This window comes from Lutjanus erythropterus, chromosome 1, assembly GCF_056507025.1.
Source record: "Lutjanus erythropterus isolate fLutEry1 chromosome 1, fLutEry1.hap2, whole genome shotgun sequence".
Classification (NCBI taxonomy): Eukaryota; Metazoa; Chordata; class Actinopteri; order Lutjaniformes; family Lutjanidae; genus Lutjanus; species Lutjanus erythropterus.
In genome coordinates, this window is record NC_139317.1 from 24,374,644 (window position 1) to 24,391,169 (window position 16,526).

Here is a 16,526-nt window from a genome sequence, read left to right on the forward strand (position 1 = left end):
AGAAAAAAAAAAAAAACGTATTTCAAAATTTGGGAAAGTGAATAATGGTTAATTTAATATTTTCAGGTGAAACCAATTAATTTTCAAGCACACCAATAACAAACAAATTGAGTTCACAGCTCATTGTGAACAATTTTTAAATACAGAATTTCTTGGGATTTGATTATCTTAACAAAAGATTATAGTTCAACAAAACTCTTTTTTTAGTTTATTTCAAAACTAGTTTGAGTTTTTGAGTTAAAACTCAAAAATGAAGAGAAGACTGTTGGGGCGCCTTGAAATTTTCATCATGAGTTTCCTCAGTATTTTTTTTTTTTTTTTTTTTTTACAGTGTTGCAGAATACAAAGAAATAGTATAAATATGTATAGTTTCTTAAAATTATTTTAAGAAGGAACAACTTGGTGGAGCAAAGACAGACTATTTTTTTCTTACCTTTGTTAAAGAGTTGTACGGAGCACGGCTGCAGCTCTGCGTTGTTTTCTGTGTGAGATATGAGGTTGTCGTTATCGATCAGATCGATTCTATGCAGAGTATAACAGAGCTCAACAGTTAGCCTCTTCACAGAGAAATGCCTTCGATATTTTTTCTCCTGTATGGGTACATTTAAAATTCTGTTGTGTTTTCATAGCAGTGTAGTCGCTCATGTTGATGTGCTACAGCAAACTTTCTGAACAGACAGAATGCAATCGTCTATGGCTTCTTAACTGATTTTCTTTGTCTTTTTGGTGCTACTGGTAGTGCTTTTTCCTGGGTCAGAGCTTAAAGTATATTTTTCTTTATCTTTGGAAAATTTTAAAGCTTTTTTTGTGTGTGTGTGTGAGAGAGAGTGTGTATGAGAGCTACGTTGCTGAATCATCCTTATCTTTTTGTTGTTATGTTGAGATGTGGACAATACTGGGTGTTTGGGGTTAATAATACTCTGGGAGGTTTTTCTTTCTTTCTCATGTGTTGCTATGATGTTGAGAAAATGTGCACTGAAGTGTAATTGATGTAAACAGAGAATCCAAAATGGTATAGATTCAGTACTACTGTCTGATTTTAATGTGTCCCGTGTTTTATACAGTGTCTTCAATGGTCTGTTCGTTTTTATTTTTTACCTTTTTTGTTCTGCTTCCCCGTTCTGCTTACTTTGAAAATTTGACTAAATTCGCAAAGTCATTGTGCAAAACTGTAATTTCTTTTGAACTACTTGAAATGCATTAATAAACCAGAATTGATCAAATGTTCATTTTCATTGTTTGTATATAAGAGCAAAGGGAATATGATGATTTTTTTTTTTTTTAATTACCCAGAGCGCCACCAGAGTTATCAAAGTTTTGTCTTTTTTTGTTTTTATTCACTTTAGTTTCAGTTAGTTTCCAGAGAATGTTTGCTCATTTTGTTTTGTTTTTATTAGTAAAAAATGTTTAGTTTGTGTTTCAGTGTAAGTTGTGTTTTCTAAATATAAGGTGGTATTGGTATTGGTCAGGGCCAAGATTTGAAAAGTTCAGAATAGGGCTGCACAATATGATAAAAACAAAAAACCATACGATTATTTTTGACAGTTATTATGAAGGTCACTAACTGACAACATATGCACCAGTGCCTCTCATGCTTGCATTGATAAATTTTACCAAACGGACAATGACAGTTAACATATACACCTGTTTTCAACTGCAAATTATGTCTACAAAGTAAAACTCAGGAAAGCTTTATTATATCTAAAAAGAAATGTTGTGTTCATCTCACGTCAGTCATATTTATTGCAGCCAAATGGGACTGTGGAGCCGACTGACCTCCACTGACCTCACCACAAAAACACTCAGCACCATCTAGTGGACTGAAAAAGCTACTGGTTTTATTATTTTAGTACCAGAAGGTTTAACTTGTATTTGCAGTATTGATAATTTATACCACAAAAGATTGATACTTGGCATCTATATATCAATGCATGCAAAATATCACAACACTATGCTGTATGGACTTTGTCTCCACTCCTTAAAGTTGGACATGCAGGACAGTGATGATCCATCAGATGTTGGAGCTGCTTGACAGGATTCTGCTGCCACCACGGTCTGATATGAGCTCTGCTTTTCTAGCTTTACTGCCAGCTCTCTCTGCTAAACCTACTTTTTTGTTCACTGCTTTCCATTTAATCTGCCTGCCCTGCGGTGTCACCACCTGCTGAATACTCTGTACTGTCTCTGTTTAAGCTTTTCTGTCAGATTTCTGTTTGACTCTTTGAGCTTTGACTCCCAGCTGACTGCTGTCTGAGCAGGTAGACGTTTTTAGATGCTTGTTATTTTAAATGTACATTAAGACTTAGTGTTTCCAGCCTGTTTGTCAATATATGATCTCTACACTGTTAAACATTTAATGTAAAAGAGTTAGTATCTATGCTGCCTTAAAAACTGAATTTCAAAAGGCAAATTTTGTAAAGTTCAAAACAAACTTTTTTAGTCAAAATAAACTTTATAATAATTTGATTGTAGTTGAGAAAACATGTTCAATAAGCTTTAGATATTATGTTAAACCAACAACTTTTCAGTCACACTGATGAACACTGCAAATAAATTAGATTTATTTTTATTTTTTTGTTTTACTCAGTTGAAAAGTCTGTTCTTCATTTTCCACAAAGAAGCTGCAGCTGCTCCAGTTAGAGCTACTTTGTTCCAGTGTGGGTACAAAAACAACATGTTGAATTTGAAGTGTTAGGAGGTACTGAATTCAATACTAACCTTCTTCATGGCTTCCACTGGTTTCATTATTGTGAAAATGAGCAACTTTGAGTTCTCTTATTATCTTACGTGTATTAGAGACTCACAGCAAATTTTCATCGTGTTTTCTTCAAACTATAAAAAAGAAAGGTCTCAGGACACTTTAATCTCTCAAACAATGAATTCTTCAAGTCTCCCATTATGTTCATGTTTGTTTCTTTAATGAGATGACTGAATTCTGTACAGTACATTTATTCAACGCCCCATTTCAAAGCAGAAGACTTCAAGGTAGGGGAACTAATGTTTATGAGTTCTGAAGTATTCTGAAAATCAATACTAGAAAATTTAAGTTTAATTTAAGAATAAATAAAACTTGTGTATTTATGTCAACAAGAAAAGCCGATGGGTTCTTAGATTGGTCAATAAATGACCAGAGTATAAATACAAGCGTTAAGAAAAACAACAGCAGACAACAAAACAGAATAGAAAAGAACAGAGTGCACATTTATTGTTCTGGTTTGAGGTTGATTGACAGATGATGTTATTTGGAGGGGTAATGCAGGTTTTTAAATGATGACGCTGATCATTTTACACACATAAAGAGACATTCTTTGGAATTAACGTCATCAAAAGGTCGTTGACTTTGTGTTCACTGCCTGGTTAATATTTGAATTGGCAAACACTCAACTATTTTATAACCCTGAAAGACATTTGTATGTGGCCAGAAATGTAAATGATTCTTAAATCTACACTCTGTGGTTCTGGTCAAAAACATGTCTGATACAAAGATCACATAAAACTTATACTTTGATCACATAATCAAACTTCAGTAAATTGTAAACACAGTTTACAGCCTCAGCTTCCCAGGATTCAAATCTTCTAATAAACTTAATCAGCATTTGTTCAGCGCCACAGCTTTGAGGCAATTAACAATTTCTGATTTACTCCCTAAATCTGCACAGCCTCAGAGTTTACAGAACTTCACCCAGCTGTGAACTTCAGTTTGTTGAACAGATTAATGAACCCTCACAGGTCTGTTGTGCTTTCTTCTCTGCTGTTTTGGTGTTTCTTCTTCGCAGCGCACAAACACTTTATCTTCTGACACTTCAACTTGCAGATCGTCATCTGTCATCGCACAAAAGGATGTCCTAGAAAACAGAGGAAATGTTGTAAACAGAAAGCATGTGCACAGTGCAGAAGTCTAGCAGGGGAACCCATGATGTATTCAAATTCTGTGTGTGACAAACAATCCACTAGGTGGTGCTAAAAGTCTGTGATGGAGTCAGTGTGGAAGGCTTTTCTGCTGCCAAGAATGACACACTGCAAAATATCATTGTATCTAAGAACAAGTTGTTTTTTTTACATAACATTTACAGTGATTCCACCTGCTTTCAGTCCTCTCCTTGAAACACGCCCTCAGGTTGCCTAAATGAGGATCGGCCTGCCCTAGTCCCTAAATCAAACACACCTACACTTTACTCAGTCTCACTTCCGTTTTACCTCTGTGTAACCATATGAGTTTTCGGACTCAGATTATAATAATTTCCTATGATATTTGTCTTTTTTGTTTGTTATGCAAGTTTTTGAGAGTAATTAAGAATAATTAATTAACAAATATACAGTAAATCTGAACAGGACTATTCTACATTAAGGGCAGTTTTTATACTTTTATGCTTCTGACCCTGTACAATTTTTCATTGTAAAGAGTGATGTAATTAACTTTTACTTAAAATGAAATTTTACACTGAGGTATTTGAAAACATGTGAATACTTGTTCCACCCCTGCTGCCTTGTTGTGAAGTAGAGCCGCTGTACCTCTTCTGTGTTTCGCCTGCTTTGATGCTGATCTTGCCCACAGTGAGCTGTGGTTTCCTCTCCGGGCCGCCCCAGGGAATGATGGTCTGCACGCGGTTCCACACGTTCTTCCACAGAGCCGATCCCTCCCAGTGCAACTTGAGCAACATCAGATCACCCAAGTCCTTATCCAGGGTGATCAGGAAGGTGAAGGTTTTGTTACCCCAAATTGTCTCAGGGCTGCTAGAGTTTAAAAAGGAGGACAGAAAAACAGAGTCAGATGAAGTAAAAGGATGTCAAATTTCTTTATTACAAAGCAAAGATCCTCTGTTGTGATGGTCTGAACAAGGACAACACATGAGATTTCCTCTTTGATACACAGAACATGAAGGATAACACACTTGTCAGGCAACAGTGTCTTGAATAAATTATTTATTCCCATCGTCCCCATTTATAGTTCTCTTTCATGCAGCAGCAGCTCCAGTTGTTTCCATGTGTGTCAGCTGCTCTCTTCTTTCTTTACAGAGCCGAGAGCCCAGCTGCATATTGCATGTGTCACAGAGCCACATGGAGCATAGATGTGATGTAATGTAAGCCTGATGGTACAGGAGGTGGTGCAGTACTCACATATCGATGGTGAGGTCGCCGCTCTCTTCCTTTGTTCCGGTGAGAGCGATGGTGAGAGAGGGCTCAGTCCTCTCCATCTGGTTCACAAACTGGATCCTGAACTGGTAATGATACACTGCAGAGAGGGAAAACCAGAAATTTTGTCAGTGACTGTTGATACTTAGACCCAGACAGCAGCACAACTAGCTTGCAGCAACTATCAAAGACCACCATGTCACATCTTATAATAACATAATGAAAAGAGAGGCACTTTATGCTTTAAAGCCAACACTATAAAACACTGAGTTGAAGTTGTGCACAGATGTAATATTGAGTTATTTTTTCCCAGTAATGTGTAGAAAAACACCAAACAGAAGGGCTGTTTTGATCCAGTAACTCAACAGTAATATAAAAATACCACAAACACTGGGTCCGAACACCCCATTGGTTCTGCGTCACATTAATCCAGTATTGCATCAGCGCTATATTGACCCCACACAGGATTAACTTTTAACCCAGTGTTTTTTTTTATAGTGCATTGACAAACTGAATTAGTAGTCTGTATTTTGTATTTTTCATTTCAGTTTTCCACTGGTCCTGCACCTGCCTTAAATGGTATTTGGATGTGTGCAACTATGTATTGTTAAAAGAAGTACTTTTACTTGACAAAAGTAGAAGAGTCACAGTGTGAAAATACTCTGTTACAACTAAAAATTAAGTGAAGTATTAGAAATAATTTATGAAACTGCATATTCCTACACACTGGCTTTAAAAGGATGAGGCTGATATTGTTCTATATTGTTCATATTGTCTGCAAATCCTATGAAAAAAACAAAAACTAACAATGTGTTTAACTGTTTTTAGGTACTTATTTGAATTTTCTGACCCTGTCTGTGGCACTCAGCCTCAAAACCATTCATTCTTACAAAATATGTTAATCTCATCATAAACATATGGTTTGATTTTATTTCTGAAGTCTTTTGTTTCCTAAAACAGCGGGACACTGTTTTTTAAGCAAACATTACTCAAGAGAGGAGAAGCAGAGGATAAGTTGGAAATTATCATTAGTGGTTGATGAATACACATTTGGTGCTCTAATGAGTATTTATAGCAGCAGGACAGTATGTGTGGGATTGACTTAAACTAAACTAAAGCATGATCACTGTCACATTGGAACATGTCATCCAGTGTAATGATGTGACTCAGTGATGCGTTTTTAATCATTTCTAGTTGAAAGTACCTGGAGCTCTATGGGGCCATGGTTAGTAGAGAAAAAAAACAAAAAACATTGTCATTTTTGTTCTTTTCATAGGATTTTTCATAGGATGAAGGGAAAAATCTAGAATATCATCATCATTTATTAAATATGATGTATGTCCTTGATTTTGCTAAAGTATTTTTCTATAATATGTCATCATCATGTTGTGCATCCATCTCAGAAGACAAGTCCAGACTGAACCTTTGGTCCATGTTTCAAGTATATAATAACTGAGATGCATATATATATATATATATACATATATATAAATGCACCTTTAGTCTGATTGACTGAAACAATGAGGACAACCACATACGTTTGTAAGGCATTCGTGAGCGTGTTTTTAGGTAGAGTCTCTTGCTGTTTCCACTGCGGACCTTCCTGATGTCATAGCCGAGTGTGTTGCAGCGATTCTTCCGACAGTCCAGACAGACGCCCTTGTCAAAAGCGCTGTTGTCTCTGCACCTGTAGGCCATGCTCTGCTTGTCTTTATTTAGCAGAGAATCGATGAAAAGATGGACGGATCGCTCATGAGCACATTTCACCGTCTGCTCGAAACCTATGGGAGACAACAGGAGGAAAATAGCGGAAATTTAAAATGTGACAGTGATTTTTTTAAACAACTGATCATTTTCACGCGACGTATTCTCCAGTGGATTGAGAGGCTGTGGAATACCTTAATCACAGTGTCTCACCATTATATGTGGATTGATTTCATTACCACCAAAGCCTGACATCTATCAGACGGTCCCTCTGTCACGTCTCATTATGTCTGATAGTGGCCTTTTCTCTGAGCAGAATCTAGTAGCCTGGAGGCAGCTCAGCTCAGCTCAGCTCAGCTCAGAAGGACGGACGGAGCAGAGGAAAGCACATGTTGCTAATTAACTCCTGAGGATGACAGATGCTTTAATGTGGCTCTCACTGTCATATTATGCGGATGTGTTTTGGATTGAGAAGCACCATAAATCCCAGAGCCACTTGTGTTCAACTGGAGGGAATTAAATTCATCTGCCTGAACACAGAGCAAGAGACTGTCAACAAGCTAAAGATGAATTGGTGCCCAAAGATATTCCCTCCAAACCAGTGTTTTGAGGTGGCAAGACCAATTAAGAACAAAAATGTTATGATAGAGCAGATGAAGAGGCAAACCAGTGAGCGGTTCAGCGGCAGAGCATGCTGCTGCTGCACACATTTCTCCTCAGATTCATGCTCGGTTGTAAATGGCACACAGGGGCACCAGACAGCTGGATGTCAGGTCTGTTCAGGCAGGGAAAAGACTGACTCCTGGACAAAGAATCATCTAGACTTAAAACCAAGCTTTGGTATCCCTGAGAAGTAACTAGAATAATTGAAAGTCAGGATTTGGTTAGGAAAATTTGTTTCAGATATACACCCAGAGAGCCCAGAGGACAACTGTTTTTCTCTCAATCGACTTTTCATTGTCTTATGAGCAATAAATGAGATTCTTTTTTGAGTTTACTGAGTTTCATCTGTTCCTCTTAAACCCCCATTAGGAAAAAATGTAGTACAACAAAAGAAGAGCAGGAGATCTTTTGCTGAGCTCGTAGGTGTCTCAGAGGTTTCTCTTTGACCGTATGAAGCAAAAAGACTTAAATTTGACCACTTAAGTTATCTCAAGTACAGATTATTTAAGACACATTTAAGATCACCGCAGTGAGACAAAAGAAAGAACTCGTTAGGATCTTCAGTTGGGCTCAAATTAGTCTCGGGCTGAGATAAAGGCTATTTCTCTGGAGCCAAATTTAAGAGGTATGAGAAAGCGGTCAAAGTCTCATATTGGTCTAAAAATGAGCTCATTTATGCCAAGGAGACACAGGCTGGACAAAGAAAAGATCTTATTTTGAACTTTTCCTTTCCTCTGTGTATTTAAATGGATTTTAATTTCAGCTTTGAGGCCGTGTTTGTCTTTAATTGTATCCAGCTGCAAATGCATTGTTGTGGTTAGTGGATTCCTTGTTGTCCTGCATCTGGTCCGTCACGGATAAATTACGTTCTTTGTTCTTGTTACTGTTTTTTTTTTTACCTCTTGTTTCAGCATATTGCACATCAGATTGATCAAGTCTGTTTATCATTTTTATGAATTGCGGTGTGTTAGTTTTAGATCGCTATCAGGAGACCAAGTTCATACAACCATTTTCTTCAGCTCCTCCAGCCTTCAAATATTCCACTTTTGTACTGTGGGTGACTTTTTCTCAAGCTGGAACTGCATAAATCAACCACGACATCTACTGACTAGATTGCCAGGAAGTATTTGAGGATATCCATGGTGCTCAGACGTTGTATCCTGATGTGTTTGGTACCTGCAGACCTGTCTAATGCCACCATCTGAGCACCAAATCTTTCAATTCGTGTAGAAGAAAATATCAAAAACCAGTAACTAGTACAGTATGAAATTGTCTGAGCATATTCATGGGCCACAGAGGGTGAATGTTTTTGTTTTTACAGATTCCAGGATTTTCCTCCCTTGGAAGAGTGCTAGGCATACTGGGAAAAAAATGAGAGGAGGAAGAATTTTTTGTGGTCAAATTGTTGAGAATTATGTGGAAATGTGAAGAAAAAAGTCAGTACTTTCAGTATTAGTCCCAGGCACAAGAAAAAGTAAATCAGTGGAGGAATGTTCAAGTCGAAATGTTCAAAATAAAATTGAAATATAATTTTGACTTCTTCTTGAAACGGTATGTCAACATTCTTCTTGACACCATGCACAAAATTTGATTTCTGATTTATATTTCTTATGTCTGGGACTAATACTGAAAGTTCAATATGTTCTCACCCCAACTAGCCACATACCAACACTCTGTCATCGGCCCTCGGCGTCTGATACTGAAGCACAAGGTACCTCCTGTTTTCTATACATAAGCATATATGTTTTTTCATAATTTTGTAAGGTGTTGCAGTGTGTTCTTCCTCTTACCGAGAAGCCCGTACTGGGATATGTGCTCGTAAATGTTGTGCAGGTCACATCCTGGCTGGAAGTTTCCTCCGTTGGGGTAAAAGTCATAATGTGCCACAGCTTGTTTGATGCCCACACTGAGGCCCATACGTTCATGAGTGAAGGTGTGGATGGCGTCCACAAATTCAGCATCATCAGGAGACAGTCTGTCCGTGGGAGACATGCCCTCAAACAGTGGCCCCGCTGGATCCAGACCTGGACACATACAACACGCAGGTTGTTACAGAACTCAGAAAGACAAAGTTCCCTTTATAAATTTTCCAGTGAGATTAGGAAGCACAATCCTAACCCAGCAGAAAACTTACCGGTAATTCTTCCAATCTTCTCTGAACCTTCCAGATAGCTTCCAGCAAATCCAGAGATGTGAGCGCCAAGGCTGTAGCCAATCAGATGAGCCTTTTTAACCGGGTACTGGTAGTGATCCTGTTGGGGGTTATGACAGGTGGTTAATTTAAAGACACCTTTGACAAGTTGAATCTGGTAGATGCATTCTGTTTTATAGACATTATGACATTTTCTGTGGGCGGAGTTTAGGTGGAGACAAAAAACTTCACTAAACTGTTAGCTAAAACTGGATTGTAAGTTTTGTTGGCTGTTTTGTAATGGCTGAAGTGGAAATAAAACATGAGTTTTATTTTGTTTTACTCTCAAGTTTATTTAAAGCGTGTTTTATGGAGTTAACAAAGTAATTAAAGCTTGGCTTAGACTTGAATTCAGAAGGTGATCAGTTGTATGAGTTCATTTTGTCATATTATTGCATTTAACCATAGTTGTCTTCTTTTTTGACAAACAGTGGCAGCTGGTATGAGATGAAACTTAAATTCTGAGCCATTACTGCTTAGAGTCTGGCACACAGCAGCAGCTTTGTGTTGACTCCAACTAACTCTGTGATGTAATCATGATGTAAACTCTAAAAGGCTCTGTATGGTGGCCCATTACCATCAAAAAAACAGATCCCGTAAGTCAGCCATTCCAAAACTTAAGAATGTCAAGGCCCAATATGGCCTGAATCTGAAAATTCTCTGCGGCCCGCCCAAACCTTTAATGATGACTCTGATCAACACGTGATACTAATCATACCAATGATGAGATATAAGGTGTTAATGTGACAAGTCACCAAATACAGCATACAGTCTGTTAAAACTAGTTAAAATAAATGAAGGACATAGAATTTAAATTCCATGGCTTAAAAAATAATCATGAATATTTTATGTTAATTTCAAACTTATAAAACTGAAACTTAAAATGTTTTATTTATTTATTCCTCATGATCTCTCAAGGCACAGCTTTGGGAATCACTGATTTAGACACTAGTTATTTTAAGAGACAAGGTCATTGTTTGGAGAATGTTTCTCATTATAATGACTTACAGGATCTCTTTTTTTTTTCATTACACTGGTGAAAATGGACTTCCATAGTTTTAAGCCGCCTCTTCAGTATAAAATGTACTAATTTAACAGGTTTTAGCGGCTCTCAGTAGAGAGATTACCCCTGACCTGGAGGGACTGCAGCAGGTATGCTATGTCTTTTCCCACAGTGCGGGTGCTCTGTACTGCCGTGGGGTAGTTCTGGTGAGCCAGTGACAGCCAGTCTGTAATCACCACGTTGACGTCCATCAGCTTTGTCTTCAGGGCTGTGGCTAACCTGAGCACCCAGCTCTCCATCATACCGTCCACCTGTGGAAGAACAAGACTGATGTTAGAAATAAACAGAATCTTGACCCAGTGATGTGATATAAACTTAAGATATTCATGTGTGACTAGATTGATTTTAGATTTAAACGAGCATTTATTTGCATGTTTAAGTCTTGTTTTTGTTCAGTGTATTTCAGTGTTTTGATCAAGATTTATGTGCACCATCTGAAACTATGCCAGCTGCAGCAGTTCCCCCATATTGGTCTGGGCTCCATGTTTTGTATCCAGTGGTTCGAGTCAGTGAAGTGGAAGAAAAGTTGACCTTACCGACCACCCGTGAGTGATGATGATGAGGGGATTACTGCTGTTGAAGCCACAGGAGGTGAAAGTGTGCAGCTGCAGAAGGTCCAGCTCACAGTTTTCCTCACCTCCTAAAAAGAGGCCGAAGGCTGAACTGCTCACATGCTGCTTCAGGACTCCCCTCTGCTCTCTGTCCACTACACCTTGGAAATCAAACAGCACAGGAGTTATCTGTTTGCTCTTCATGATTACTCATATCAGAACATGCTGTGTTACTGGACACGTTTACTTAGAGGTGAATTATTACAAATAACACATGGGAATTTACATCATTTGTCAACTTGAGAGCAGTGGAAATGTTTTAAATTCTGTATCGATGCAATTATCTGAGTGTAAGTAGAGAAAAATCAGACACACTGTAAAAAAAAAAAAAATCATACAGGAATGTGGTGGAATCACATTATAAATTTCAAGGCAACTGTCTTCACTAAATTTGTGAGTTCTGAGTCAACCTCATACTAGATTTGAAATAAACTATAAAAACAAGTTTGGTCAACTTATAAGGTTTTGTTTTATGGTTTGAAGACTTGGTGCTGTGTGTCTCTCAAACACATGTGGTTGCTTGTTTTCATGACAACACCATGAAGGATAGTACTGAATTAGTTAATTAAGAGTTAATAAACTTTTATAAATATTAAATGTTATAAATGTGCGATGGAAGAGTTGCTGGTTCAACTTATTACCCTAAGCTTATTGAAAATGTTTTTTCAAGCACAACTGAATTAATATCAAGTTTATTTGACCTGAATCATTATAAAATTGCCTCCACTTGTCTTTTCAAAGTCAGACAACTTAAAATTTTAAGGCAGCCTGGACACTATTCTTTTAAAGTCAAAACAAACAGTTTATGTTTACAGTGCACTCCTGTTGAGGCTCATTTGGACTGAAGGCTCACAAACGCCCTTTCAGCAGCACTTTGCTGTGATTCCAGGTCATGCGGACCCCTTTGGCAGATCAACACAGATGACACAAAGTCCCATCAAGTGAATCTCTGCCAGACTCTGCTCGTAATTTCTTCTATAAACTCCTCCTCCCTTATCAAGTTTAAAACCACAGCCCAGAACACTTTATAGATCCTCCTCCAAAGAAGTCTATCATTACATTTCCTTTATGGATTGTCACTGATTCATGGTCAGCATGTTTATTATTATAACATTTGAAGGCTAATAATGCCAGAATCCCAGGCGCCTCAAGTTGCCACCCGATGAGCTCTGGTTGCTGATATGAAGCTCATGATAAAAAACATTTCCACAGTGAAAGTAATGAAAGTAATCATCCATCCATCATCTGCTCATTAAATCCATCATTTTCCTTGGTGTGGCTCTTTACTTTAACGACTGTTTATCCATATGAACATGGAGAGCAATTAAAAACGGTCTGACTCATCAATAACAGAGCATAAGAGAATACTTTGCAAATCTTAGCCTGTAATTTAATATGATTTCAGCAGTAATGATCGGGTTGTTTTTATTGTGAGGATTTTTTTTCAACCAACCAAAGAAAGAGACTTAATTGAGGGAAAACTAAGCTGCGGATATAACATTTACATATTGATTATTTCGCAGTTTTTATGAAAAAACTCAAATATTTTAGAAACTTTTCAAATAAAACATCTTATGTCGTGTGCACGGAGTTGACAACAGCTGTTATTACATCTACTATACGTTCTGCAGCAGCCACTGTAATGTGGACTGGTATAACAATTCACCTTTCAGTTCAATACATCTTCAGCACAGAAAACAACTAATTTCCAGAGAAAAGGTCAGAATGTGCTTTTCATTTCCATTTTAGCCATTTAAGATATTTTTAAAACTTCAATAGAGTTTTGCTTGAATAAAAAAAAAGTTGTATAAACAAATCAAACAAACAAGGAGCAGATGTGAAGAAATCTCAGGATGTAATCTCAGTTTGGACACAGCTCTGAGTTGTTCAGCAGATTTTAGAAAAAAATGTGTAATGAATTGTTTGATACAAAATCAAATAATCATAAATATTCCTCAGTATTCCTCAAATTAAAAATAAAATGACTCACGTCCACTGGAGGCTGCATCTTGTGCAGCATGAGCTTTGTTCAAACCCACAGAGATTTATTGTACTTATTAATGGAGAGGAATTCCTGATGTTTCTAAAAAAATATATGTGTAAAATACACCTTCTGTTGAAGTGGTGGCTGTGGGCCGAATCTGGCCCTTTGATCAAAAAGTGAGAGAGAAGCTCATTATGGTTATGTCTGTTATTAACAGAAATTTACTTAACTAAAAAAGATTGAACTAAATAAGGACAGTCAAAATGAATGAAAAAAAAAACATAAACAGGCTACCAGTCTAATCTAGATTAGTAGCTACTCGATCTGCTAATCTAAAATTTAAAAGGTGCTTTATTTTTTCCTGCACTTCTGTACACACTGTGCCCTCTCCAGTTGTGAAAACGAATAAAGTTGAAGGGGAAAAAAAATAGAAAGGTACATTTTTTACCCGTTTAATTTCCTAACTTTACAGGTCAGACATATGAAATGTAAATGACTGGCTTCTTTCTTTAAAATGTTTTGAAAAAGAAATTGAATGTATTAAGCCACAAGTGTTTCAGATACAGATTGTGTAAAATTTTCATAGTAAATATGTTGTAACTGTAAAAAGTTGACTGGAGAAGACTACAGTTTTGTTTGAAACCTGTCACCAGCAGCTTGACATTGATTACATAATCTGTTGCTTCTAACTGACAGTGTGACATGGCTGACTGGGAGGTGTACAATTGTATTTAGGGAGTCATATATTTTTCACGTTTAAACTATAATGACATTGGGCATATGAAGCTAAAATTAACACCATATGTAAATGTAACCAGACTGTCAACAGTCAACTCTTTTCTGGACTGACTTTTCATTAATCTCTCCATTGATTAAGAGTTAAACCAGTGGAACAACTGTCTTTCTTCACACTTTCCCGGGATAATTTAAGTGAACATGACATTTCACTCACCTGATCTGTTTCCTTTGGTTCTCTTTGCCTCATTGAGGTGATACATTAACAGCAGGTAGCACAGGATTTTGACCACAGACATTGCAAATCCTTTGAATCTCCCACAGATGATGAGAACAGGTTTCAAATCTTTGATGCAGGTAATGTAGAGTCTGAATTTGAGATCCTTTTTGTCTGTGGGTGTAGGAGCTTTTTTTTAAAGAAGCCTCATGGCTCTCCTCAGGCTGGAAATCAGCAGACACACAATGTACTGTACTATTCAGAGAAAGAGGGAAGACTGGGAGTACTGGTTTATGGATAAGGGGGATTCGGTCCTGTCCTGATTGGCTGAGGGCTGTATAGATCGAACATATTGTGAAATAGCAGAGGTATACACGGGGAGGGGTGCTGATAGTGACTGAGAGGTAAAAATGACCTCAGATCCTCCTGTCAGACAAACTCCATGTGCCATCTACAAGTGCAAGAAAATGTCATTCTCATGGATTTTTTTTTTTTTTTTTTTACAGAACTTCTTAGTTGAAGCCAAAATTTAGTTTATGGATAAAACAATATTGACTAAGGCCTTCTGAAACTTAGATTCCTCCTGCATTGCTGTATACATGTTTGAACAGTTTAGAAGTAGCACTTCATGTACGCAGTGTACTCGGTCTAGTGTATTCAAAGAAGATCTTTTTTATGTCACATGATCCAACAAAATCCATTATTTTCATGATAAATTAGATTTCAGCAGGCTGTTTCAGGAGATTATTGATAAAATCAGAACAACATTTCTGTGTGTAAAGTGACACTGGACCGTATTCAGGTGTCAGTGTGTCTGAGGTGAGTTCTGTGTGTACACAAACAAGGTAAATGGTTGCATAACGGTCAAGGAGACCCTAACATACTGATACAAATCCAGGACTTACACTCCATATTTTTTTCCAACTCTTGGATGATACAACTAAAAAAAAGTCAATATTCTGTCTCTATTTCTAACTCAAGGGTGTCAACATACAGCCTCTGGGCCAGACCCAGCCCGCCAGAGGCTCCAGTCTGGATCCACTGGATGACTTTGCGTAGTGCAGAGAGGACAATGATTTGAATTTATATACATATATATATATTTACTTTTATTTAAGAAGGTTCATTAAGAGTGAGGCTCTCTTTTGCAGGAACACCCTGATCACATTCACACAGTTTCAAATCATTCCCACCTGAAAGCTAACCAGTACAATCACAGTATGATTTGTCGGCAACTGAGCAGTCAGGATTTTAGGCCTTTGCTCAAGGGCACCTCCGTGGTGGTAATGAGGGAGGGGCAAATGCTGTCTTTCACTTTCCCCACCCAGATTTATTCTGCCGGTTGTGGGATAGAACCGATGACCTTCCAGTCTCAAACTCGCTTCTCTAACATTTTGGCTACCACTGCCGTAATGTACTGCTTTTCCTGATTTGTCCGCTGGGGATTTTGGTCCTAATAAAAGGAGCAGGCCTGATACTGACAACGCTATTATGAATACTACATGCTTATATAGAGACAACTCAACACTGTCAAGCATTGGCTCATGCAAGAGCCTTCAGTGCAAAATGTCTGTCGTTAAGAAGAAGAGTGCACTTGTACTTCACCAAAAGAAAGGGAAAAAATTTGGAGGTGTTGTTATTTGGGTATTTGATTTTACTCATTAAGCCTGCTTGAGATCAAATTGTGGTGTATGTGGCCCAGGAACTAAAATCAGACATCCCTGTTCTAAATAAATACACTGACAGTACGTCATGTAAGTCCTGGACTCAAACTTACATTAATATTGAACCAAACGATTCTGGATAAGGGGGTAACAGAAACACGGCTGAATGTGATGCTAAAACAGCTCAGTGTATGTTGTCTAAGTACTTTTTCCTCCACAACTTCATAAACTTCTTGTAGTTTGGTGTTTAACAGACAGAAGTCTGGTCAGAGAGGAACTAAAGCTAAACTTAAAAGTTTAGCTGATAAGGGAATTTACTTAACATTCTTGTACTGAATGAGTTCTGATGAAATGTTCCATTGACGATTATCTGATGCATTGTAAAACTGAGGCTGTTTAAGGCAGTATGTCCCAATCGATAGTGTCTGAGACTGTTTTGAAATTCAAATACGGTCACTGACTGCATGTTGTGTCCATATTTGCTGAGATCAAATTGAACTCAGGCTGGTATACCATTCAACTGGGTACTGCTGTGTTCATATATCAACTTCTATGATTATT

General features: G+C 37.6%; 1 protein-coding gene across 2 annotated transcripts; it reads right to left on the reverse strand.

Annotated features, from left to right (window-relative positions):
* Positions 1–3,175: 3,175 nt before the first annotated feature.
* Positions 3,176–14,570, reverse strand: lipca (lipase, hepatic a). 2 transcript variants are annotated; one of them, XM_084717763.1, is made up of 9 exons: positions 14,302–14,570; positions 11,291–11,460; positions 10,826–11,005; positions 9,635–9,752; positions 9,291–9,524; positions 6,672–6,914; positions 5,119–5,233; positions 4,513–4,731; positions 3,176–3,845 (listed from the first exon to the last, which is right to left on the reverse strand). In XM_084717763.1, exons 1-9 carry the CDS (start codon positions 14,381–14,383, stop codon positions 3,713–3,715), a joined length of 1,494 nt encoding a protein of 497 aa, XP_084573889.1. In that variant the 5' UTR covers positions 14,384–14,570; the 3' UTR covers positions 3,176–3,712. The 2 variants fall into 2 exon arrangements, with proteins under 2 accessions (XP_084573889.1, XP_084573880.1); XM_084717754.1 differs by having other exon boundaries at positions 11,291–11,466.
* Between the last annotated feature and the right edge of the window lie 1,956 nt (positions 14,571–16,526).